At 42.8% G+C, this 27,060-nt stretch overlaps 1 protein-coding gene across 1 annotated transcript in view; it reads left to right on the top strand.

Moving 5' to 3' along the window:
- The window catches only part of Plek (pleckstrin), a 30,340-nt gene extending 4,578 nt beyond the window's left edge, over window positions 1–25,762 (top strand). The window contains exons 2-9 of the mRNA XM_004636136.2: window positions 9,335–9,490; window positions 9,722–9,903; window positions 11,691–11,782; window positions 14,165–14,349; window positions 16,318–16,422; window positions 21,869–21,952; window positions 22,805–22,874; window positions 24,337–25,762. Of these exons, the coding sequence (XP_004636193.1) occupies window positions 9,335–9,490; window positions 9,722–9,903; window positions 11,691–11,782; window positions 14,165–14,349; window positions 16,318–16,422; window positions 21,869–21,952; window positions 22,805–22,874; window positions 24,337–24,473 (1,011 nt within the window). The 3' untranslated portion in view covers window positions 24,474–25,762. The remainder of the gene's footprint in view (window positions 1–9,334; window positions 9,491–9,721; window positions 9,904–11,690; window positions 11,783–14,164; window positions 14,350–16,317; window positions 16,423–21,868; window positions 21,953–22,804; window positions 22,875–24,336) is intronic.
- Window positions 25,763–27,060: the final 1,298 nt, after the last annotated feature.

Raw genomic sequence — 27,060 nt, 5'->3', positions numbered from 1 at the left:
GGCAGCACAACTTTGAAGACAATTCTGAGCTGCTCCTCTGTTCCTTTTTGGGCTAACCCCTGCCAATTCTTTCAGTAATTTCAGGAGAGATGGTGCCACCTTGACATTCTCTTTTGAACAGGCTCCAGGTTGTCTGCAGCTTTGAGGGTCCCTGGACTCAGTGTCATTCTCCAGGGCATCTGAGATGCATAGACTTATAGGAAATCAGTATTTAAAGAGTACTTACAAATTGCTACCTTTTGATTTCAGCAAATCTACATGGACAGTTTTATTTAATTTCCCCTCAATTTTAAAATCATGATTAACAACATTGTTGCTTGTCAGACATTAGTAAATGAGGTTTAAATTTTTTTTAAACAATACAAAATAGTGAAAAAAAAAAGCATTAGAGATGTCATAAAATTTCATTAAACGAAGTAATAGGAATTCAGCCATGGTTGCTGTATTATGTGATATTCAAATTAGTTGTTTAGGTTACCAGATAGAAACCTGCAAAATTAGCTAAAAAAAAAAAGTTATAAGAAATTTAAAGAGGGGGCCTGCCCCTTAGCTCATTTCTTTAAGTGGCTGCTTCAACAAAGCAGTCAGGCTCAGGTTGCTGTGGTTCGGTCCCCACAACTCAAGCCAGCCAAACCTACCCTGAAGGCATTCGGGGGGGGGGAGAGAAAGAAATTTAAAGAAAAGAATAAAAAGAAAAAGAAATTAAGCATTAGCTGCTCCTTTCAAAAGGCCAGCAGAAAGGGCCAGCGAGATAGCTCAGTGGTCTAAGTGCCTGCTTAGGCAAGCACAGGGACCGCAGTTCTATTCCCAGCACCACATGCCACGCCTGCCTGCCCCCCAGGTACACTGAGCCGGTGACCTCACCACCAGGGGTGGTGGTGCACACCTGTAATCCCAGAGCTGGGGAGGCTGAAAACAGTGGACCCTGTACGAAATACATTAAAAAAAAAAAAAAAAAAAAAGACTAACAGAAATCAGCAGCACAATTATCCAAGAGATTGCTCCAGTTACATTTTTATGAGGTGTCAGGTCAGGATTTAAGTTTAAGCCATTCAGCCCCAAGGCTCTTGATTGCCTCTGGCTGTGTTCTATTCAAAGTTAGGGTGCCACCTGCCTTGTTTTAGATCCTGTACCAAGCGATCCCGTACCATCTATTCAGCCCACAGTGCACAGGGCTTTTCTTCTTTTATTTATTTATTTTTAATTTTAAAGAGACACAAATGATAAAAATAATGATACAGGATTTTAAAACAAGAGAATGGGAGATTAACAGTGGTTATTCTATTGTATGTTACCTTTAAGGTAGTTACTCAGGTGTCAGCCTGCAAGTTGGACAAACAGTAGAAGTACAAGCCGTTCCTTTCTTTCCTGACAGCACACATTAACCTGCTAACTCACAGAGTGCCTCCCCCTCCCCTGTATACTTATTTCCCCCAATCTTCATCAATACATTTTACAAATTAAAAAGAAAAACGTATGAAAGAAAAACACTGCGTTGTATTTAATTTCAATTTGCGTTTCTTTGATTGCTGTTGAAGTAATACATTTTTACATGTTTTTGGAGCGAGGCCATTCTTTCTTTTAAAAGTTGCCTGTCTGTATCACTTGACTGAAAAACCTGGGAATATATTTGTATTTCTAATGAATTTTAAAAATACTGCTGAGCGTTAGTCATACTATGATATAAGTATTCATGTATTGTTATTCATTTTTCAGTTGTTGCAGCTCATTTTCCATGTGCAGAATTCATGTTTTATGTATGGTTAGGTGTTCTGTCCTTTATGATTTCTTCTTCAATGTCATCTAATGTCAGACTCTGGTTGCTAAGTCCTAGCAGTCCTGTGCTGTGACGAATAGTGATTCACCAAAAACTTTAAATCTGGATCAGGACCTAAAACCCACCCATTGTGAATAAGTGTTTTGGTGTATGATGGAGGGGAATGGATATACAATACACACACGTGCACACACACACACACACACACACACACACACAGAATATCCCTATTGTAAAAATCTGAAATGCTTCAGATTTGAAAAATCTGAAAGCTCTGGATGCTGATGCTACACCACAGATGCAAAGTTCCACACCATGAAACTATTTCATGCACAAAATTATTAAAATATTGCATAACATTACATGTAGGCTGTATGTATAAAGTACATAAATATAAATGAATTTTATGTTTTTGGAGGTTCTAGTCCCAAGATGCATCATTATGCAAATATCCAGGACTTGAAAAAAATCTGAAACCCTTTTCATCCCAAGCATCATTTTGGATAAGGGTGACTCAGCCTCCAATTGTCTGTCTGTCTATCTGTCCATCTGTCCATCTGTCTATCTATCTGTTTACCTACCTATAATCTCCATTAAAATAAGATTTCTGGCTAAGAGGTATAAAGAAATTGGCACAGATTCCAGAATTACCAAAAATTATTCAGAAACCAAAATGAAGATGATATGTGAAGAAGGGAAGAGGGTGTAAAACCGGAAGTCAAGACACTTCGATTCTACTCCCAGTTTTATGTTAAGCAGGCAGATGTATTAGACCGAGTCACCTAACAGGCCCTTCATTTTTAACTTATATGGCAAAAATGTTGTTAGGTGATTTTACATGTCTTTCTAGCTTGGACACTGCATAATCACATTCCAGATTTTTTTCTTGGATGATCACCGTGTAGGGTAAGAGCAGAAGGAGAAAATACAGGAATGGCTGAGAGGCTTCTGTATGGAGAGCTGGCGGCACAGCAATTTCTGAGAGGCACACAAATCAGAGTGAAGTCTGTCATCCTACCCTACCCTCCTAGCCTGAGAGAAAATTCCAGCCACATCTACCTCCCTATTGAGCACAGTGGTCCTGCATCCCACCCCCCACGCCTCCTCCAAAGAGCCAGCTGACAGTGGCTAAGGCTATCTGCGAACAAGGGAAGCACAGTGGTGAACAGAGGCTTGTACTGAAGGAACTGGCAGGCCTCTACCAATTTCTCCCAATTCCAAGGCCAAAAACCCTGAGTGACTATGACAGGTATCAATCTTAGAGGGGCCTGAAGTTGAATATTAAACTTTAAGCCTGAGTGATTTTAGCAATCATCTAGTACAACTTCTATTCCTAAAACTCTGTGAATGCATCCTCTTTATCTTATTTCTAATTACTTTAATTCTCACTGAGCAAATTTCCCTAAACTTAAATCATAAATTTTAACAAATCATTGTGTTGAATGTTGGGAATTTATCCATTTCCTCAATTATTTTAAAAAAATTCATATCCTTAGAAAAATTGGGCAGCAACCACCCCTAGCCATACACCTAGATTCATCAACCAACATGGGCAGGCACATTGTCTCTCCCTCACCCCCATCTGTATAATCACACAGACACACACACACACACACACACACACACACACACACACACGTAATTGGAGTGTAAGTTACAGATGTCATTCTATCTCATCTCTAAATACTTCATCATACAACCTCCAAAAACAAGAACATTCTCCTGTCTGAATGTCATTGTCACGCCCAAGAAATGTAACTCTTCTTTGCTTTCTTTCTTTCTTTCTTTCTTTCTTTCTTTCTTTCTTTCTTTCTTTCTTTCTTTCTTTCTTTCTTTCTTTCCTTCTTTCCTTCTTCTTTCCTTCTTTCCTTCTTTCCTTCTTTCTTTCTGTGGAACCAGGGATTGAACTCAGGCCCTGGTGCTTGCCAGGCAAGTGCTTATTGTACTAAGCCATCTCCCCGGCCCCAATCTATCTCACATATTGAAATAACTTCAAATGATTCCATAATATCACACATAGCTGCCTTATAAGTTCCTATTCAATTAATAAAATGTGTTTTGTTAAATTGAGAGAGGTCACTAAGATGGAAGAGTTCCTTTCTATAGAAACAACCTGAAGGGTGACGTGACCCTGTCATTGTGTATCATGGCCATAGAATGAACTCCTAGAAACTTTACATAGTCAAGCCCCAAGAACATTATTTCTTTTCCTTTTTTTGGAGACAGAATCTTGCTATGCAGATTCTCTATGTAACCCAGGCTGACCTTGAACTCATGACAATCCTCCTGTCTGAGCCTCTCAAGTGTTTACACATGTGTATCACCGTGCCAGTCTGGAACATTTCCCTTAAATTTTAGGATAGTATAATACACCAAAGCTTATAAAGCATGCATGTAATTTTACATATTTATGTTGTATACACAGCACACCGATCTCTTTGCCAGCACACCATAAGTAGTCCATCCGTCCCCTTCCTGCTGTATACTCCCGTCCTAGGTAACCTCTATCGTAACTTCTCATCAGTTATGCCTGTTTCTGAACTTCACTTAAATAGAGTCACATTCATAAGTATATTTAAAGCCTTTTTTTCACTCAACAGTGAAATTTATCTAGGGCGTTACAAGAAGCAGTGGTTCATTAAACTGCTGACTTGTATTCTGTTGTATGAATTTACTGTTGCAGTACGTGTTTAGGCATTGCGTCATGCAACTTATTCATTTCCTGTTGATAGGCATGTGATGCGTTTTGCGCTTTTGGTTACTATGAACAGAGGTTCTATGAACAGTGGTGTAGGTAACCTGTTCTGGGACACACGTTCACTTCTCCCAGGTGAATGTCCCCGTGTGAAAGTGTTGGTGTGAAGAGCTTTTGTGTGTCTAGCTTCAGTACAACTGCTGAGCACTCTTCCAAGTAGGATACAACATCTTACACTTCTATCAGCCATGCCCAGGGGCTCCTGTTATTCTACCTCCTCGCTGAGTCTTGTTCTTCCTAAACTTTATAAATGTGAGGTATTTGCTTGCAGAAGTATCACATTGTTATTTGAATCTGTCTTTCCTTGATATGAGAGTTGGTATTGTAACACTTTATTAGCTTTTGGATACCTTCTTTGTGACATGCCTATGTAATACTTTTTTGCCATTTTAAATGGAATATTTTTGTACTTTTCTTACTGATTTGCAGAAGTTCTTTATATTCTGGGTATGAACCTCTTTCAGGAACAGGAAGAAATTTGATTACAATGATTCTGTATTTTGACATAGTGTCTATTTTTGAAAAGGCAAATAATCCAGTTACAACTGAATTAGCTTTCTGTCCAGACAGATTAAAAAAGGCACTGTGTTTTAGTTGAAAAAAAATGTCTTTGAGGACCTAAATAAAGGAAATGTCTAGATGAGAGCAAAATGATAGTCCCATTTATCTTCTTTGCATAAATAGTCTTCCTTTCGGACAGCTGGGCCTTTATTTAGAGGCCCTTTGTATTTTGAGATAAGCAGCAGGGTCTGCTGGAAGCTGAGTGATAATTCTCTTTTGTGGTAGTCATGACAGGGCAAAGAATTTTACATTCTTCCTTTTCCAAAACTGCCCTGAAATATAGACCATAAAGGAGAATTCCTTCATTTAGTTAGAATGGATAATTTAGTACTAAAGGGGCATTTGGCATTACTCCAAATTGAAAATGTTTTAAGTACAGTAATGATTTTCCCCAAGAGCCCCATTGATGTGGGTAGGGTCTTTGCACTACAGGCTGCTTGGTCAGTGTTTTTCACACAATTTAGCCACACCAGCATATGAGACTGTTGTCTGGGTTTCTTCCTTTCTTTTTTCTTCTCCTTCTTCCTTTTCCATTTTCTCTCCCTCCTCTTTCTCCTTCTGCTCCTCTGCCTTCTCCTTCTTTTTCATTCCTCTCTTCCCCTCCTCCTTTTGTACTTGGGATAGGCTCAGAGGTTCTCTGCTATTGGGGCACATCTCCAACCCTTTTAATGTTTAAATAAGGTCCTGCTAAATTGCCCAGAGTGGCCTTGAACTTGTGATCCTCCTCCCTCAGACTTCCAAGTAGCTGGGATTATCGGTACAAGTCACTGCCCGCACATGGCTGGGTTCTTCTGGACATCCATATTCAGAGAACATCTCACTGGACTGTGGGGTGGAAGGACCTGTGGGCACGCACTGCCAGTGTGGCCTCTGTGCCCCCAGGGGACACAACAATGGGATTAGGACACTTTCTCAGTTTTCCCAGGTTTGAGAATTCACTGTTACACAGTTTGATTTGCCGTTTGGGATACCGTCTATTCAACCCTGAGTGAACTGAACACAGCGGACAGGCATGGAAGCATGAACTAACCTATAGGAGATCAGTTTTCACACGTGAAGCAGAGAATAGGTCTATATTTTATTCCTTTGGTAATGACCCTGTGAGTCTATGGGCTGACTACAGATGTGAATACATTGTATCTTTTTTTTTTTTTTTTTTGTGGAACCAGGGATTTGAACTCAGACCCTTATGCTTGCCAGGGAAGCGCTTATTCTACTGAGACATCTCCCTGGCCCAATGCGTTATATCTTAATTTAAAAACAAATCCAGCAAAAACCCCTCATCTCCTGTGAAGCTGCTTTCCTGAGCAGCTTGAGCTTACAAGTGTGGGTCACCTCTTTCCACAAGGACCAAGACTGTGCTGTCTGTTGAGTCTTAAATATCTGAGAATAATTTCAGAAAACATGGTTGTACAATCACTTTTTTCTACTCTTACAGTAATCATTTCTTTCTATCATCCCCATTTACTACTCCTTATTCATCATTTCATAATGTATTTTTAAATTACAATCATTTATACTATAAATTATTTATTAAAAACTTGGCAACATCGTTGTGTAGTAGGTTTCTTCCCTCCAGAAACACACAGTTTGGTGCCAACTTATCACTAACAGAATGTTTTTATACAGTTTGCATGTTAAAATATATATATGCATAATATATGTGCATAATGTATGTATACGTTGTATATGTATAAGTACGCATCATATACATGTATGCATATTTTATCCATTCTATCAGAGTGATACTTGCTAATTTACTGAAAGATAGAATTATCTCCCTATTAATAAAAAGAAAATAACTGGTTCAGAAATTAAACATTTTAGGATTGGCAAGATAACTCAGCAGACTAAGCACCTATTTAGAAAAGCGCAGGGGCCAGGGTTTGATCCCTGGCACCACATGCTGTGCTGGCCCTGCCTCAGGATGTGTGAGCCACCACTGAGAATGTGAGCTGGCGCACGCCTATAATCCCAACGCTGCGGAGGCTGAATACAAGAGGATCACTATGAGTCTGAGCTGCCTTGTGAGACCGTGTACCAAACGCATTAAAAAAAAAAAAAAAAAAAGGAAACGAAACATTTTTTCCAGGTGCAGTGGTGGGTTCTAGTACTCCTAATAGAAAACTGAGGTAGGAGGATTATCATGAATTTGAGGCCAGCCTGGGCTATATGGTGAGTTCAAGTTCAGCCTGAACCATGTAGTGAGACCCTGTTTTTTTTTTAAAAAAAGTTTCCCCCAGAATATATAAGCTGCTAAGTAGTCAACATTAGGCTCAAATGTAGGGCAGGTTTAAGGTCCGTCTCCAAGTCATCACACCTTCTAAATGCAAACTGGCCGTACAATGGTAGGTCTAAGAGTGCAGGTCTAAGAGTGACCCCTGAACCTCTCTGCACTGAAGAGAAACTAAAGACAGATCTCTTGTTTGCTCATACACGTTTGTCGGAGCCCCCAGCTTTCCCATTTGTTACTGGGCAGTGCAACTGGCTAATACTCTTGAATGTCTTCCTCATTAACACAGTGGTGGTAATACTGGTTTATTGACATTTTCCAGGAATTTGAGGGAGAACGAAAGAGCAACAGTATTGTGTTAGAAACCTAAAGCATTGAAGACATTCAAATGTGGCCATCTTTTATATTTAATAACACAATCTCAGGGCTTAAAAGCCCTGTTCCCATTATTTCAATTAACATGTGTAAGAAGCCTGTGGAGTAGTTATTTTTAGGGTGGGGAGCAGAAGTTAGGAAAGGCTACAGGCCTTGCCCATCTGAGAGGAAGGGAAGCTGTGGAGGCTGAATTAGCTCAGCCAGCTTCTCTAGGACTCTGAGCTCTAAGACTCAGCTGCCTCACAACATGTCTGGGGCACTTACAAGTAAAAGCAGAGTTGTGGTGTGACCAGATCTTATTTATACCCATCTTTGGTGAGTCAGACAAGGTGGTCTACAAACCATAATTTGTGTAAATGCTGCTGAAGCGAGCACTATGAACCATAACTTGAAAAGCACTAGGAAAGTAACTTTCCACACTAATTTCAGAGCATTAAATTTTTTCTTTAATTCTGACAAATACCCCTTTCATCAAGATTTTCTAGCACACACACACACACACACACACACACACACACACACACCTTTCCAATAAAATGAGAACAATGGTCATTGCTCTATTTTTTCCTCTCTTCAAAATAGGAAGTTAAAAACTAAAAACACGAGTGCAAAGAGATATGAACTAGAGGCTCCCGGGTAGGAGCTAGTTACAGAAGCAAAGTTTGATGCTGGTTCTGGCACATAGCAGTGGGGTGAGAAGGTGCTGCTTGGTGGTGCAGAGCATGAAAAGGGAGGGGTGAGGAAATGATGGCAGGAAAGGGTCTAGGCACGGAGGAAGTAACCAATGGAAAGCACTGGTCGCTCTTCTCAGTAAAGTGTGATACATGCTAACGTCCCACAATTTGGGCAACAATCTTCGTAGGCACTGTTTTAGTGAATACTCACTGCCCTCGGTATCATGAGCCTATGAAGGACTTAATGATGTCAGTGCTGTAGAGGAGAGAGGACAACCACACTGAAAGACATGTACATGACTATATAAGGCAGCACATTAGTTCCAGAATGTGTGGCCCTGTCAGTCAGAACAGCAGGAAGTGACCCTAAGAGCAAGGTGGGTGGATGCATTTGGGGATGGCTTCATGAATGAGGCAGCTACACTGAGCTTTTAAGAAGGACAGACATTAGTCAGGAAAGAGTGAGGAGATGGATTTGGGATAGGGCATTCCAGAGAATGGTGTCTATTCTAACGGTCATTTCTAATGGGATGCAAAAGACCAGGGATAGAAATCAAAATGATATTTCATGAAGCCATTGATTTAAGAGGATTTGTGTTTGAACAACAGAGAGGATATTGCAAAACTTTATTATGGTTTTGTTGGTATTTTTGTGGGTGGACAAGGTGTTAATCCGTAGGTCATGCTAGCCTCGAACTTGCAATCCTCCTGCCTCAGCTACCAAGTGCGGAGATTACAGGCATGCCTCATTATACCCAGCTTGCCACAAAATGTTTTTAAAGCCAACTCTAAGACAACCCAGTGGTGGTGAACCTGTGGCACATGTGCTGTAGCAGGCTGTTCACACTGAAAGCTCTGAAAGGTTCGACATGACTGTATTAGAGACTATCTCCTGCTAGGAAGAAAATACAGCTTAGAAAAACCCCCAACCATCTCAGCTATTCTTGTTGTCCTTACAGGGGAATGTGTTTAACAACTGGAAACCCATGTGGGTGGCACTGTTAGAAGACGGCATTGAATTCTATAAGAAGAAAAGTGACAACAGCCCCAAAGGAATGATCCCCCTGAAAGGAAGTACTGTGACTAGCCCTTGTCAAGACTTTAGCAAAAGGATGGTGAGTTGACGTCACTGGCCTCAGTGAACCTCCTGTTACAACCTGAGCCTTTAGCACACTCGTGGCCTGCAATGAAGCAGTGTTCCTGGGAGGAGCCCCTCTTAGCACCACCAAACATTCTGATGTTTACATTTCTTTTTGTTGGAACAGGTTTGAGGCCAGTGTTCTGGTTGGTGAAGGGCCATCCCCTTTGGAATGGTCATTTCTAATAGGATGTGTTTGGATTTTCAGTTCGTGTTTAAGATCACCAGCCCCAAACAGCAGGACCAGTACTTCCAGGCAGCTTACCTGGAAGAACGAGATGCTTGGGTTCGGGACATCAAGAAGGCCATCAAATGCCTTGATGGAGGCCAGAAGTTTTCCAGGAAATCCACGAGGAGGTCCATTCGACTGCCAGAAACTGTTGATTTAGGGTAATTGTTGGTTCTTTCCACCCCTTCACTTTTTACCCTTGTTCCTGCTGAAAGGGAAGAACACAACAGATTCGGCTGCAAGGTTTGTTTTAGCCACTTCTGGAAGTTTGTGTTCCCTCTGTTGGGTTGATATGGGCACTTGGTGAACTAAGATGTTTCTCTGGGATGGACAGATAATGGCCCTCCAAGCCCTAGGAGCTAAGAAGTAAGGAGTCTAATTCCCTGTGGTGCATACTTAGGGTTCTAGCAGCTGGGAGGCTGAGTCAGGACCATTACCATGATCTCAAGGCCAACCTAAACTACATAAAAGATCCTGTTAGGCAAGCCAGCCAGCCAGCAAGCAAGCAAGCTTCAGAATCTGTAGAGAGAAAAGAAAAAAAAATCCAGGCTGGATGTTTAAAATATTCAATAGGAATTCTGTTTGCATGTGGTTGGGAGGGTAAGAGTCCCTGAGAAGGGACTAGAGACACCTGCAGGATTCAGACCAGATATGGGCTGCTGCAGGAGTAAAGTGTGTATGTTGAGCTTAGTGGTAAAGCTTTTTGGTAAAGACCCAAGAGAAGATACCTGGCCTAGCTACAGCTGCTCATGGGGTTCATCGAGTCATCATGCTCCTGGCCAGAGCTGTCACAGCTAAATGACGATGACGCTCAGACTATGTGGGGCCACAGGATACAGGAAAGTGGCCTTCTGTTTTGTGCCTTAGAATTTCTCCCAAAGGACAAAAATGAGACAAAAGGACAACATGACAATATTTTGCCTTCTTTCATCATTTTAAAGATAAAAATGAGCTTTCAGGAAATACTTTCTTGGAAGCAAATGTTTACAGCAGATGGTCTCTTGAAGATCTTTAAAGAATTGAGGGACTGTGTTAATCTACCTTCTGTCACTGTGACAAATACCTGAGGTAGCAATTTATGCAAAGGAAAGGTTTATTTTGGTTCATGATTTTGGAGGTTTCAGTCCATGGTCAGTTGGGCCCTTTGCTTTTGGGCTTCTGGGGGCTGGACCGGCAGAGCATCACGGCAGGGGCTCACGGCATAGCAGAACAGCTCACTTCATGGCTAGAACATGACAGAGAGAGTCCAGGGTACTGCAGGTCCCTTCACCCCCAGTGACCAGGCTTCTGGCTGGATCCCACCTCTTGAAGCTTCTACTACTTCTGGGTAGCAACAATCTGGGGACTAAGCCTTTAATACATAGCCCTTTGGGAGACATTCCTGACCTGAACTGTAGCAGAGACCTCAGAGATCTAGGATGTATCTACAAAATTGGCCCTGAGAAACTTTAATTTCTGGCACCTAACTCAGGGCAGTGCTCTATCTCAGGCGCCACAAGTGAAATCAACAAAGAGCTTAATGAGGGCCGGGGAGATAGCTCAGTAGAATAAGCGCTTGCCTGGCAAGTGCAAGGTCCTGAGTTCAATTCCTCAGTACTACCAAAAAACAAAACAAACAAAAAACAACCAAAAAAAAAAAAAGAAAAAAAAAAACCAAAAAACAAACAAACAAACAAACAAAAAAACCCCAAAGAGCTGAATGAATTTAAGAGACACTGAATAACTTTCTGCTACATTTTGCTAGTGCTCGGCTGCCACAGAATTACACAAATGTCGATGTTGCACTTTAGCTACTTAGGGCATGATGGAGAGATTAGGCTTAGGAGCTGCACAAAGGTGAGAGGAGGGAAGCTGGGGCTCCAGGCCATGCTGTGTAAGGCGTCGCCTCCTACAGAGAACTCACCACTCTGGACTCCCCACTTACCTACCTGATTTGATCTCTGTGCAGTGCCTTGTATTTGTCCATGAAAGACACTGAAAAAGGAGTGAAAGAATTGAACATAGAGAAGGACAAGAAGATTTTTAACCACTGCTTCACAGGTAAAAGGACTTGTGTGCCTGGAGGGGGTGACTGGGGAGGGAGTGTGGAGCTCTCTGTTAGCAGTGTGCAGGAGGTGTTGGGGGGTGGAGCCTGGTGGATGGGTGGGGTCATGGCATGCAGGTTGCTGAGCCCGAGAACTGAGTTTCCCGGGAGTGGAAACAGAAATCAGGATAGAAAAAACTCTATGATTCAAGATAACATTTTGGAAGTTTCAGCTAAATCAGCCGAAGGAACTTGTAAACCCAATATGTGGCATTATTTTGAGAGTTGTCAGGAATAGACATAGAGCGGGGTAGAATGCATACCTAACAGTGATAAGCAGGGAAAAGACATATAGTATAAAATTCAAATGATGATATTAGGGAATATGGGTTGCCCACTGCAAGACGTAAGATGCTACAGACTTAGGTAGTGTGGTGTAGTGGTTAAAACATGTTCTTGGAGCCAGACTACTTTGGTTCAAATCCTGGTTCTGCAACTTGCAGCTGTAAAACCTTGGGCTAATAATTTAGCCTCTCTGTGCTTTCCATTTCCTGTCTGTAACAGGGTGACATTTGCAGCATGTCCGCCGTGAGGTCCTGAGTTTGATTCCCAGTACCCCCTCCCAAAAAACCCCACCCAGATAATTCATGAAAATAGTCTTGGTGAGACTTGAGGAAAAGCGAAGAGGGTGTGCTGTGCTGTAACAGGGCAACACCCTGTCAGCATGAGCCTCGGAGTGCTTGGGCAGCAGCCTGTGAGCTGTAGAGGTGTCAGGGCTGAGTTCTGGGATCAAGACACCAAGCCATGGTTAGTGGTGAGGGAAACTGACAAGAGCAAGGCAAAGCCCCAGCTGAGGGAACCATACCGGCCTACAGCAAAGGGAAAGGAAGACCTTCCAGTGTGGATCAGGAAATAAACCTGGCCCAGGCTGACTTCCTGGGTACCACGTTCCCGAGTCCCAGGGTACTAAGCTAGCACTTTGTGAGTCCCTTCCATTGGGAGTCCTTGGGTGGATCTTTCATGGAGGGAGGTAGCTTGGGCTGAAGGCCTAAGGTAGAGGCTTGAGATCTGGGCAGTGCTGATGTGTGATAGAGGACCTAAAAAATCGGGTGTCAGGAGACTGGTGGAGGTTGCCTAGCAAGCTGCAGCATGCCCAGCTGAACAGGCACAGATTCAAGACTGGGAACACGCACGTGTGAAAGGCTGGCATAGGCAACTCAGTCTAAGTCATTTGAGCTCTGAGTCTTAATCCTTTCACCTTGTGAGTTCAGTGCATGCTTACTGCCCTGTCTGACCCAAGGGGCATCTGCAAGAGATCGGAAACAGGAATGTGACGCTGATGAGTTTTTCTGTATGGAGAAAGAAAGAAGACTGGTGCTGTGCTGTAACAGGGCACCGCCCTGTCAGGATGAGCCTCGGAGTGCTTGGGCAGCAGCCTGTGAGCCATAGAGGCGTCAGGGAGGCATCTTGTTTCCTTCCGGTGCTCTGACCTGGGTGACCCAGGCCGGCTCTGTCATTGTGCATTTGCAAGGATACACTTTTACGAAGCTTCAGTGTAGCCTGCTCACAAACCAGGAGATGGGCCAGTCTCGTTTTGTCATCTTTGCTCTCTCCTGAGGCGGAAGTTTAAGATAATGTCTCGAGGCTCCTAGTGAGCTGTGACTGCACTAATCACATCATCATAGTTTATTTCAGGACACACAACCCATCATGTTATGTGCTGCTTGAAATCCTGTGAATGTGCCTTCACAGCTCTCCCCGCCTCCTCTGCGTCTTCCTCCTCCTCTGTCTCCTTTCGCCTCCTTTTAACCACCTGGGGGGGCCCCCCTGGGCCGTTGCCCACCACCCCCATCTGTTCACGCAGCTGTCTCCTCACCTGGGCTGGATGCTCTCGGGCTCTCCTTCACGTGCTCGCCAACACCTACTTTTCTCTCAGATCTCAGCCCAGTGCAACTTGCTTTATAAATGTTTTTCCCAATAGAGACCAGTCGTTCCCTCCTCTTCCTTCTCCCCCTTCTGCATCTTCAGATTTGGCCCCAGAGTTGTACGATATTGACTTGTGCCACAGTGATTATCGCTGTGCTCACCCAGCACCCAATTTTCTCCTTAAGATTCCCTGAGTGAATCTGCCAGTACTCTCGAGTGCCTGTTGCCTACCAGGTGCTGCAAAAATGCTCCCTAATTAACTAAATGAGTTGGTAACAATGATTTCTTAATCAAGCAGCGTGTAAAAGTTTCCCAAATCCCTTTACATGGCTCCCTTAGTTTCCAGGCATCTGTCTCATGATTTTTCCTTCTTGGAATAATAGGGAAAATGGGACAGGTGCTCTGTAGCCAGTGCAGGTGAGCAGCTTGTTCCCTGAGAAGAGTTCACCTTTTTTTCTGGTGGTCCCATGCAGGTAGCTGTGTTGTTGACTGGCTGGTGTGCAACAATTCAGTGCGGAATCGCCAGGAGGGCCTCATGATTGCCTCTTCACTGCTCAGCGAAGGATACCTGCAGCCTGCTGGAGATCTCTCCAAGACTGCAGCAGATGGAACTGCTGAGAACCCTTTCCTGGACAACCCTGATGCCTTCTACTACTTTGTAAGTGAAAAATACTATCTGCTGGGGCCTGGTGGTGAATGCCTGTAATCCCAGCACTTAGGAGGCTGAGGCAGGAGGATCTCTGTGAGTTCAAGGCCAGTCTGGGCTACCTAGTGAACTCAAGGCCAGGCTGCACTGCACAATGAGACCCTGTCTAAGAAAAAAAAAAAAAAAAAAGCTACCCAATCTATCCTTGTCTTGGGGGGGGGGTTGCCTCGGGAGATTCCCAGTTGATTTTAGTTCATGGCCCCATATGCAAAAGAAAGTGCTCACAACCCTACAGTAAGCTGTCAGATGGGGGTAGCTGGTGAGAACCCAGGAAGGCTTGAGGTCCTGGAGCTTGCCAACCCCAGCACTTCCCACATTTGATAGCTGTGCCCTCTGCAATTCTGCCCTGCCCACAAGAGTCAGGAGAAAGAAAACAATTGTTTGTTGGGATTGCTTTTTTAAAATTGGTTTTAAAACTTTACTATTTTCAATCTTTATTCTAAGGCATAATTCATTCATAAACCTTTATTAGGCTACAAGTACATGACTTTGCCAGGCAAAGGAGATAAAGCAGTGGGGGATGGGAGCAGGCAAAAATTCTCTCCCTTGTGGAGTTTCTTTTTTTGTTTTTGGCAGGTTCAGCCCACCCTGAGGGCAGGGCTGGTGCAGCATGTGATGTCAGGGATTGATCCGCAGTCCCCTGCACCTGCCTAAGCTTGCCTAAGCAGGTGCTTTAGACTGTTGAGCTATCCCACTGGCCCCTTGTGGAGTTTCTTTTCTAGAGGGCAATCCATAGAAATCACAGGTGTGACCTTTCAAAGGTGCGTTAAGTATGTTCCAATACAGAGTGAGTTTGTGCCTATCACGGCCGACAGTCATCTTGGGTACCCCTGGTGGCACCCTCACTGGAGACTGGCAAATGCTGCCTTTACCCCATATGGGCTTAATCTGGAGCTATGTGTAATTCCAGCAACAGAAGGATTTGGGCAATATTGTTTCTATTTTGGATTAGAATATAGAAGTTAGGAAGCTACTGAGGGCCATCTGACTTGCAAAACTGAAGTGAATATACCAGACAGAGTTTCATTTCACTTTAGGGGAAGTTCCACTGTCAGTGTTTTTTCCTTCAGACATTTTTTTTTTAATGTATTTGATACAGGGGCTACAGGGTCTCACTACATAGACTGGACTCACAGTGATCTGCCTGTTTTCAGCCTCCCAAGTGCTGGGATTACAGGCGCATGCCACCATGCACCCTGAGGGTAAGGCAGGCACAGAAGGCTGGGGATTGAACTCCCAGTCCCCGCGTCTGCCTAGGCAGGCACTTTAGTTCACTGAGCTATCTGGCTGGACCTTTCTTTAGACCTTTGATTTGGCTACTTAAATCCATTTAAATCTGGCTGTTTTTCTAAAATCTAGCTATTAACTCACTAGAGTGACTGCCTTCCTCTTACAATTCACCACCCACTTATAGCTGTGCCAGTCCTAGTTCCCTCTTGATGTCGAGGGTTGAGCTGGACATGTGTGCTCAGTCTCCTCAGAGCAGAAGGAGCTAGGAGGCGAAGGTCATAATGGAGACAGTACTATGTAGTGTCTTATGTATTTAGTCACTCTCATCTCAAGGATGTGTCCGTGAGCTCTTGAGAGGAGAGAACAAAGGCTTGGAAGGCAGAAATGCACTCAGAAAAATCAAGCTAGACTTAGGCTATAGCTTGGGGCATCCCGGAAAATGAAAGAATAGGGACAAACTCACCCCTGAGTGGAAATAAAAAGGAGCAAGATCCAGGAGCAAGCAAACAGAGGAGGGGAAGCTGGCTAATGCAGCACAACCTTGAGGGTTCAGATGGAGAGGAGCACTGCTGACTGAAGGAAAAAGAGGAGCCTGTGGTTGTGGCTGGAGGGGAGAGGGAGATGGAATGGGTGCATGTGGCAACAGGCCTGGGACTGGTAAATCCAGCTTGCTGCTTGGTCTCTCCATAGCCAGACAGTGGATTCTTCTGTGAAGAGAATTCCAGTGATGATGATGTGATTCTAAGAGAAGAATTCAGGGGGATTATTATCAAACAGGGATGTTTGCTGAAGCAGGTGAGTGGCCACCACCTTTCTCATCTAGCCTTCCCCCTTACTTGGTCTGCCTTTTTATTTTTAAATCTAAGCTACCCAACATTTAATTTATTTGGCTAATAAGCAAAGAGAAAATGAAACCCATAGTGCAAAAGATAGACCAAGAGCTAAGTAGACAACGACAGTGGCATCAAGTTAGGAAGACTGAGACAGGCAGGGCAGAACATGCCCCTAGAAATGCAAAAACACGTCTTTCATCAAGCACAGGAAAATAAAGTCCTTCTAATTGGCTAGAGGAAATAAATTGGCAAGATAAAGATGTTTCATGGTAAAATACTGCCATTTAGCCTTCGCTCTTCCCTTCAAAGAGACCAGGAAATAGACCTGTAGCCAGAAGGAAGCATCATATACCTTTGTGAGCAAGAAGGTACTCCTTTAGACTGAGGCTAAGGGATGGTGAGACCAAAAGCCAGGATACTGCTCGGGCCAGCTCCACAGGAGCAGCAGTCAAAGAATGCAGTACTGAGGGGAGGTGTGCGCAGTTACTGGGCATCTACAGGTCCACCATCTGGGCCCTGTTGGCCTGGGAGGCCAGGGCTTAGATGAGCTGATGTTAGCTCCTGGGTGCCAAGGCTAAGGACCGAGAGAATGTGAGGGGTGGAGGAACAACGAGGCCAAGGCCAGGTGTCAGCAGGAAGGCCTGGGAACATTCAAGGTGAAATAAATTGGTATTAGCACAGGGTGTCACCGAAGCCAAGGACGCCTGAGAAGGCTGAAGTCTCACCTTCCTGGCAGAGCTGTGAGCTCTCTTAAAAGCACTGCACAGCGTACAAAGCAGAGAGCTTGGTGGCTGTAAAGAGGCTTTTGTGCACTGTGCATGAGCCCCATGTGACTGAGAGATTTGAATTTCTTCACGTTAGAAAGTCCCTAACTTTCATTCTCACGATCAGTGTAGGTCAAGGAGAGATGAACCCAATCTGTAATTTATACTCAATTAAAGAGACTGCAGGCTTGTTGAGATTAAGTACTGGAATGGATTTTGAGTTTTACAGGGAAAGGGCAATTTAGTGTGAACAAATGACCTTAACATCAAATTTTAGGATTACGAGGTCGTAAGTAATATATATATAGAGAGTTTAGGAAGAGTCCGCAGCCTATTCTAATAGCTTCTTAGGACAGGGTCACCAATGGACTACTAGAGGAAAGGGATAGGAGCAGAGCTGCCCTTCACCGGGGAGCCCTGGATCATTTGCGCGTTGTTGGTTTCCTCGCTGGCTCTGGCACATTCCAGCGCTCTTGGCTCTTTGACTTCAGGTGCTAGAAGGTAGTTGCTAAGAAAAGAGTAACTTGGGAAGGAATTCCGTTACCTCCTTATTTTATTGATTCCTTCTGTGATTCTATAGTGTCACCGTCCAGTAATTAGGTGCAGTACTGGGAATCAAATCCAGGGCCTTGTGTGTGTTAGGCTAGGTATTCTCCTACCAAGAGACATTCCCACAGGAGGCCCTAACCTGGAGGGCCTCTTAGAAAGCTAAGCATTAAAGTCCATAAAAGGTAGGTAACTTCTGGGCTGGACTGACATCGTGTCTGGGCAAAGAACTTAGTAGAGATCCCAAATGGTCCAAAATTGGCTGAACCAGTGTGTTCCTGAGTATGTGTTAGACATAACAAGAACTAGAAGTAAACATATACATATGTTTTCTTCTGCCTTCCTGTACCCAGCCTGCAATTGGAACATCGAGGTAGGACAGCTGGAGCACCCTGGATGTGCTGTGGAGCTGTTAACATTGCACTCCAGGCCAATTAAATCAGAGTCTGGCTTTTGCACTTCCCAAATGATTCTGATACGCAGCCAAGGCTGAGAAATACTGAGCTAGTCTTTTTTCATAAAAGCTAATTTATTCTAGTCTCAAAATACAACCATTTGCCAGTCACTTTAAGGTTTCATTTTTACATAAAAAGCTAAGAATCTGTATGCAGGGATCTCGTTTTCAGAGTGGCCTTCCGTTTGGAGGGACAGTGGGGATGGTATGAAGGAAAAGAAAAACCTACCTGAACTGCTATTTCCCTAGTGTTTCTGACTTCCTAGCTCAATGGTTAGTAGCCTGGTACATACTTACTTGAAGGAATTAACTTTTAAAAAAATTTTTAAAAATTTTAGTACAGGGTCTGCAGGGTCTTACTACACAGATTGGACTCATAGTGATTCTCCTGTTTTCAGCCTCTCAAGTGCTGGGATTATAGATGTATGCCACCACACCCAGTCTCAACTACTGTCTCAGCGTGCCCTGCAGGTGGGGCTGGCATGGAACACGGGGAATCGAACCCTGGTTCCTGCATATGCCTAAGCAGGTGCTTTAGTCCACTGAGCTATCTGGCCAGAGCCCCTCCAAAATTTTTTTTAACATTCCACAAAATGTATACTACCTAACAGCCTGCTGCTGAGCATAAACCATGGTCAACTTGCACAGAAAGGCTAATTGTGAAAAAGGACTCTTGTGTTCCATGCTTCATGGGGGAAACAGCTTTCCACCTGGGGAACTATTTTCCCTTCTCCTATTCTCCTCACTTCTATCTCAGGGGGAAACAGTCTACTCGATACATGGAGCAAGTCTGGTAATGGATGGCCTTGGATTATATTCTGTATAATCCCTCTCATATAATTTTGTCTGGGAATTAACAAATTAACTAGTTATCTGATTTTAACCACAGGTAGGTTCCTTGAGGGAAAGGAGAATGTGCTACATGTTTCAGCTGCAGAGTTCAGTACACTTTTTATACCAGGATAGGCAATAAGCACTTGTAAATTAAATTAGACTTAGGTAGGTAGGTGTTTAACAATTCTTGGAAAACCCAGGCATGCATACATTCCTTAAAATCCTTCAGGAAACACTAAGTGAAATATGACCAGCCACACCCATCTGCATACCATATTGTGATGTCAGCGAGAACCTCAGGGCAACATGGCAGCTGACCGTTGTTAGGTGATTTCTCATCTTTCCGGTTAGCTTCCTCTTCCACTGACTCATGATAAGTGAGGGGTCACCCAGCCATTGTGCAAGCACATCACATGTGCATCTGCAGCTGAAGAGGAAAAGTGGGGCAGCAGCTTACGGTTTCTATCTCTTGAGCCGAGAGCAGGAATCTATACTTATAAGTGTGTGCATCGCAGATGTGCTTTTGTACATGACGAAACAGATAGAAATATTTTCTGCCCTCCCCTGTTACACTACAGGGCTCCTGGCTCCATCCTTCCAGCAAGTAAAAGGTTCTTTGGAAATGGAGTTTCTTGACAAATGCTTTGCCAAATGACATGTAGTTTCAATCTTGCCCGTACAAAGAATGTTGTTTGTAATTTCCAAGGTACCACATGTTGACATGTAGATGAATTCTTCTCTTTTTTTGTTCTGCTTACTTAGAAAACAATGAATCAGGTGTGGTTTTTTAAGAAACAGAGGTAAAACAGATACTGTAAAAGAGAAAGAAATTGTTCAGTGGGAAGGAAAAACTGGGAGGAGGAAGAGGATAGATGTTAGAAGGTAAAAAGATATATTTGGGTATATATGTAGAATAGTTTGGATAATTGTATTGTCAATTTCTGCTCGTCTTTTGAAAGGAGCAGTTAATGCTTAAAAGTTTTTTTTTCTACTCTGATTTCTTTCCTTTTTTGAATTTATTATAACTTATTTGTTATTGTTTTCTTTCTTTTTTTAAAATGGATTGGTTGTTGCAGGGTCTCACTATGCAGGTTGGACTCCTGGTGATCCTCCTGCTTTCAGCCTCCCAGTGCTAGGATTACAGGTGCGAGCTACCATGCCCAGACTGGCCTGCTCAGCCTGCCCTCGGGGTGCAGCATGCGGTGCTGGGGATCGACCTGAAGTCCCTGTGCTTGCCTAAGCAGGCACTTTAGTCTGCTGAGCTATCTTGCCAGCCCTCTTTTCTTTTTTTTTAGTGAATCTTACACATTTATATCTGGTAACATGAACAACTAATTCTGAGATAGCATCATGTAATATGGCAACAATTGTTGAATTTTTATTACTTTGTTTAGGGAAATCTTGTATCATTTCTCTGTCTTTCCTTTATATCTCTATTTTGTATTCTTTAAAAATAAAACGAGAAAAAGAAACAGAGCTTCCTTCATTAAACAAAGTCAGAGGAATTTAAAGAGAGCATTTGAGAAGGGCACAAGTTTCTTGGCAAAGCATTTGTGAAAAAACTCATTTCCAAAGAAAGTTTTAATACTTTCTTTGATTTCTGATATTATTAAAATTATTCCAATTTTCTATGGGAAACTGGAGAGTCATGTTTACTATGACATTTTTAAACCCGCTATAAGCTAATTGAAATAACTTGATAATTCATAGCGATCGCTGACAGATAGAGTACAGCAGCTTCCAAGTACCAGGTACGATGCGGGGTACTAGAGGACAAAGATGAACTGGTGGTAAATGTTGCCCTTAACACTCAATTGTAGATTGCTGACTCGTAGTAGTAATTACTGAGAAAAGCCAAGTTCTACTCTCCTATTTTCACCTCATCTGTTACAGCCAAATTTATTTTCATTTCTGCTGCTGCTACCTAAAGTTAATTCCTAGTAAATTTATGCCTAGACCACTGTAATTGTTTCTTAATGGCCTCTGCTTTACCTACTGTCTTCTTCCTGATGCTTCTTTAATTTATGCACCTGGTGTGTTTTGTACCTTGTCATCATAAAATGGTATTAAAATCATTATCTAAAATCAAATTGTACCTTGTACCCCCCACAAACCCCCCAAATTTTAATCTCACTTTCTACTCAGAATCCATCAGCAGTCATCCCTGCCTTTCCTCTCTTGTTTGCAAGCCCTGTCTGCTTCTCCAGCTTTGCCTCTGCGGCTTCTCAGGCAGCCTCCATTCTATCAGACTAGCCCTATTTACCAGTGTTTCCTCAAGGCTGGGGCATCTGTAACACTGCTTTTGCATTGTCATAGTCTTCACCCATCTGAATCCTGTGTCCCACATGGATAAGTCAGCCTAGGTCTTTATGAGACTTTGTCTGATAGCCAAAATCCACAACTACATATCCTTTATTTAATTACTGTGAAAACAATTATTAGATTTGAGCTTTGCTATTTTATATTTCCACATAGGACACAGATTCCTCACATTGTATGATCACATTTGAAGCCTCTTTAAGCCCTCCCCTTGCCTAATGGAGCACAGTCCCAGTGCATGAAAACATTGTCTTGCATAATATTGAAGCTGCAAGAGAGGCATGGAAATAATTCATCTATTTCATTTAATACTATAATGTGGAACATATTAATTGGCTTCAGTGCTATGTTCCTAAGAAAGACTTGGGTCAGGGCCCGATTCTCCTGAAATTGATGTTTTTTCTTTCTTTCTTTCTTTTTTCAATTCAGCAAAGACTTGTCAGTGATTCTTGGAACTCATCATCTTTGTTTTATGTTGTTCCTGGATACAGGGGCACAGGAGGAAAAACTGGAAAGTGAGAAAGTTCATTCTGAGAGAAGACCCTGCCTACCTACACTACTATGACCCTGCAGGGGTGAGTGATATTCTTTGCTGATTAAATCCATTCAAACAGAAGCCTCTTCTGCATTTATGAGGTATGCATCAGCTCTGCTGTTATTTCCATCTTCTCCTCTCCCCCACCCCTGTTCCTTTCTGTCCCACCCTTCTTTACATTTTTCTATCACTATTCAGTGCAAAGATCTGTCTTCTTAGGCCTTTGAGGCTAGTACCAGCTCAGGAATGGAAGAAAATATCACTAGATTATTCTTTGTTTGATTAACTCAGCACAATTTTTCTTATTTTCCCCAACCTGATATTTTTAGGGGAATACAATCAGTCCAACATGCTAGTCATAGTTTATAATATGCAAATAAGTGATAATTCCTCTTCCAGATTAACTTCTTTGAATGCATTGTTGAAGTAGTCCATCAATTTGCAGTGTTGATAGTTGAAGAGGACTTTTTATTCCATAAAAGGAGCCAACTCTGAAGCATAAAGACAGCTTTTTCAGGGTTGGGTATTTGGTTTTTGCTTACAGTTCAGGGCTCTTTGATTTGCTCCTAGGAAGGCTATTTTCTGATGCTACATGCTAGAAACAGGCTGCTCTTCCCTAATGGAATGTGGAGAAGTCAGTCTCTACTTCCCCTCCATATTCCTCCAGCCTGGAAGTTCAGATTGACTTGTATGCTCTCATGAAGCCTTCCTGATCTCCCTGAAGTGGAGTGGAGATCTGGAATAGATTTCCTTTAAGCTCCTTCCGCTCTTATTTATTGGGGAACATGATATGTATCAGAGAGAATCTGATACATACTTTTGTACCAACAAAATAAGATATATTCATACACTGCACTTTGGACACATAACCAACAACATCTTTCTCCTCTAGGGGGAAGATCCCCTGGGAGCAGTACACTTGCGAGGGTGTGTGGTGACTTCAGTGGAGAGCAGCCCAGAGGGTAAGAATGAACTTCTATGGGAGGGAAGAGTGTCTACTTAGCCTCCCTCTCCACACCTGTACATACTGAACTGACATCAACCCGTCAGCCAGGGATAGCCCTGCATGCATAGTTCTGGCTGAAAACCTTGCAGAGAGGAAGAGTTCCTTGAATTCTACACTAAGAGCAGCCATTGCTCTCTAGACTTTGAGAAATTAGAGTGGCTTCGTGGAAGCCAGTAAGTCCTTAAGCGATGCTGAGAAAATCTATTCTCTCAAAACTGGCTTAGATGGAAAGGTTGTTAGCTCCTGATGCCCTGGCATTCTGAAAGGAGATCTACTTACTAGGAAGTCCCTCCCAATAGGAGGAGCATTTGTGCAGTGAGGCGGTGTGGTGAGTAGAAGGAGCACTCCGGTCCTGGCTAGGTCTGTGGCACTTGGTCTGTTGCCCAGTTTGTCTAGTAATCCAGCTCACCCCTTGAGGCCCCCTGAAGATGAGGGAATACATAGATGAGATACAGTTCTTTCCAGGTTATGAGCTTATGACTAAGTACAGAATAGCCATGTGGCTGCAGATGGATTTCCCCAGACAGGTAGAATAACTAGGACACATGATTATGACAGCACAATCTCTGGTTCTATTTTGCCATTTTGGGTTTATGGCGTTGTAAAGGTAGAAGAAAAGGAAACTGTAGCTTCAAAGGGCCAGTATTTCACTACCTGGGTCTTCCAGCCCTGCCTCCTTGAATGATGTTTTAGTTTTGAAGTAGGAAGTTTTGCATTTGAGACTTTAAGTCTCATTACAGTACTGGTTAGTTTATTGACTTTTAATCTTTCAGTGAGAGCTCTAAGTTGGCCATTGACCAAAACCAGTTTAGACTATAGTTGTGGTAGCAATAAAAGGTCTGTTTATTGTTTTGTTTTTCTGTGGTACTAGAGATAGAACCCAAGGATTTTTAACCAAGCCAGCCAATCTATTATTTATTTATTAATTTTGAGACAGAGTCTTACAAAGTTGCCCAGACTGGGCTCACACTTGAGACCTTCTTGCCATATTCAAGATATATATACATATATATGTTCATTTTATAAATAAATATGTATAAATATATATAAATTAGGGTCAACGCTTGGTTTATGTTATGAGCAGAAGAAATGTACTCATCAGCATTATTAGAAGTTACTCATTACATACTATTGGTGGGCAAAGCGGAGTAACTTAATTATAAACTATAAAAGAAAACATTTCTCTTTGGGCATTTTACTTATGTCTTAAAAATGTACATATGGCCACGCTAAGTCCCCACCTATACAAATATCACATATATATTTGTGCAATGAATATACAAAATTATACAATGTTTGTATGTTTGGAAACCACATTTGGGACCTTAGGGCACCAAAAAGACAAGATAACAAGGCCTGGGCACTTCATGCAGAAGGAGGCAGGTCAGCTGACCACCACATCCTTTCTCCCTCACCAGGCAAGAAGAGTGATGAGGAGAACCTTTTTGAGATCATCACAGCTGATGAAGTTCATTACTTCTTGCAAGCAGCCAACCCCAAGGAGCGCATTGAGTGGATCAAAGCCATCCAGGTGGCGTCACGGACTGGGAAGTGAGGACAGACGTGCAGGTCCTTGTCCCCGCCTCAGGAAGCCTGTGGATCAGCTCAGCCCAGAGCTTGTCCACTTCCGTAATGACTCATCCTGAAGACCCCAGGGTGGGAGGCCTCCCCAGCACATAGCTAACCGCGTGGCATAGTGTCCATGTGCACTGCCCCGCTCACTGCAGCCTTTCTGCCTCTTTGTGTCCCTTATAACAAGTTGTGTGGTCCACATAGGCTGCTTAGCCTTTGTAGGACTTGAGGCCTCTTCTGGAAAGCAAAGGAGGTCCTACCTAGCCGAACACCCAAGTACCCCATGACCCTAACACCTATGCAAGTGAGAATGTCTCTCATCACCCTGCTGGAGTCCTCCCTTGACTAAGTCTTGGCCTTTAGCTGACCTCAGATGTGCCACAACCTGAGACAGCACCTCCCTTGAAGCTGTTGCCAGTCTGTACCAGGAGGCCCGGCGTAAGCCTTTTCTGTTCTGTTCAGACGCCTTGTGTTTGTTATTGGCCATGGGTCCTATAAGGAAACGAGGAGGACACGGTCTTCCTAATCCACTACCCTGCACAGTGACTTCCTGAGAACAGTGGTGCTTTTCAGCATTATACCTTCTATTACTTTTTATTTTGAGAGAATGACCTCAGGGAGCCAGGAGGATCAAAGGTTCTTTCCAAGCCCTGAAACAGCTCGAATCCCAGAATTAGGTGATTGGCTTATAAGCATCAACACTGAAAGGACTCAGATTTACAGAGCTTATGGTGGCCACTGTTAACATTGTCACAATCAATGCTCCAGGTCATGATCCTGTGGTTGTATCTGAGTTTAAAGCACCAGCAGTAGCAGACCTCATTCATTCCAGGCCTCAGAAATAGAGTGTCCTGTCTTAGGTCAAAATGGAAACAAACTTCCAGTTTTCCATCCTGGCCACCAACTAGTGATGTTTACAAAAGCCAGAATGAGAGTATCTGTAAAATTGAGAGTGTGTGTGAAGGTATGTTTTTCTAACTCTAGATTTTTAATTTTGTGGCTCCATTAAGAAAAGGCAAGTAGAAATTTCTCCCTGCTTTTGTTGCCTCCTGTCCTGCCCTCCCTTCTTTCCCCTGTACTACTCCTAAGGTTGCCCCTAATCCCAGCTTATTTTGTCAATGACCTAAAGGTAAAGACTACCTTTTTCTGTAATAGTTCAGCACACTGGCTTTATAGAATACACACAATATTTTTCTACAGTCAATGTAAAATATTTATTAAAATATGGGGTCAACCTTGTGTTCTCAAATAAATATGACTTCTTTTAGTGCCTTTTAGCGCAATGACTGTTTTTCTTGTCATTAATGACTCTCCTTTTGTATGACTCAATTTCATTTACTGAGTAATAACACTGTCTTTCATCTCTCAAATCATTTCAATGGCTTTATGATTTTTTTTAAATAAAATTTTATTTATGAAATAAAATAAAACGTTCTAAAATTAAAGATAAAGTGTAAAGAACAGGAAAAAAATGGACAACCTCTATCACTGATTTTAAATATACACTGACTTGATTTCAGTGTTCAGGCAAGCAAAGCATCCGTTTGGGATGCAGAGAACTATTTCTATTAAGGGGGAAAGTTTCCTGGCAAAGAGCTTCTTTGGGAAGCTGGATAGAACATGCACAGCTTAGCACCACTGCAGCTGGGTGACTGAGGCCCCAGGACTTGTGGCACAGAACTATTCTTTGTACACAGTGACATTCAAACCATTACCAAGCTAGGCATGGTGTGTCCACCTATAACCAGCACTGAGAGGCTGAGGCAGGAGGATTACAAATTCCAGCCCCTCTTGGGCAATTTAGCATCTTCGTTTCTCAAAATAAAAAATAAAATAGGGCTGGGATGTAATTCAGTGTGAAGGTCCTCGTTTTTCAGTTTCTCACACACACACACACACACACACACACACACACACACACACACACAGAGTAATCAACACTTCCTAATGTGTAATAATTCCTGGTGGGGAGAATGTGTTCCTTGACAAGGTTGGTCTTTAGAGATACGGATGTTATATGGATGTTATATGTGAACTCTCTGGCTTAGAAAGCAAGCACAGGCCCCATAAGGCGTAGCAATAGGCCAATCCGCATGGGCCTGAGCCCTGGGTTGCAGACATGATGCTCAGTGATGCGGATGATTCAGTTCTTCTTGAAGAGCATCTGAAGCCAGAAAAAGAAGGTGTTCAGCTTTTATTCAGGGTGCCAGTTAAGAATAGGAAGAAAACAGGTTGTCTAATAATCAATGGTGGAGGAATGAAGAAAGTGTACAAAGGAGGTCACCTTCTCCTTGCATTGTGTGACTGGCAATAAGAAAAAGTGAAGCATCCATCTGAAAAATCTAGCACTTTTTGTCGGGGGGAAAATAGGATACATAAGAAGTGAGAATTTTATACATATGTGAAAAATTCAGTTCCGATTTAAGAACAGATGTTAAGTTTCTCTTGTCAACACACAGAGACCCATACACATATATGGTGGCTAAAATTCTACCACAGAGAATAGCTTCCAAAAGTAGAATGAGGAACTTACTTAAACTGAAATAAATGGCTTCTCAGCGCTTGCTGGT

This window comes from Octodon degus, unplaced genomic scaffold (assembly GCF_000260255.1).
Source record: "Octodon degus isolate 3935 unplaced genomic scaffold, OctDeg1.0 scaffold00078, whole genome shotgun sequence".
Classification (NCBI taxonomy): domain Eukaryota; kingdom Metazoa; phylum Chordata; class Mammalia; order Rodentia; family Octodontidae; genus Octodon; species Octodon degus.
This window is presented reverse-complemented; position numbering and strand designations above follow the sequence as displayed.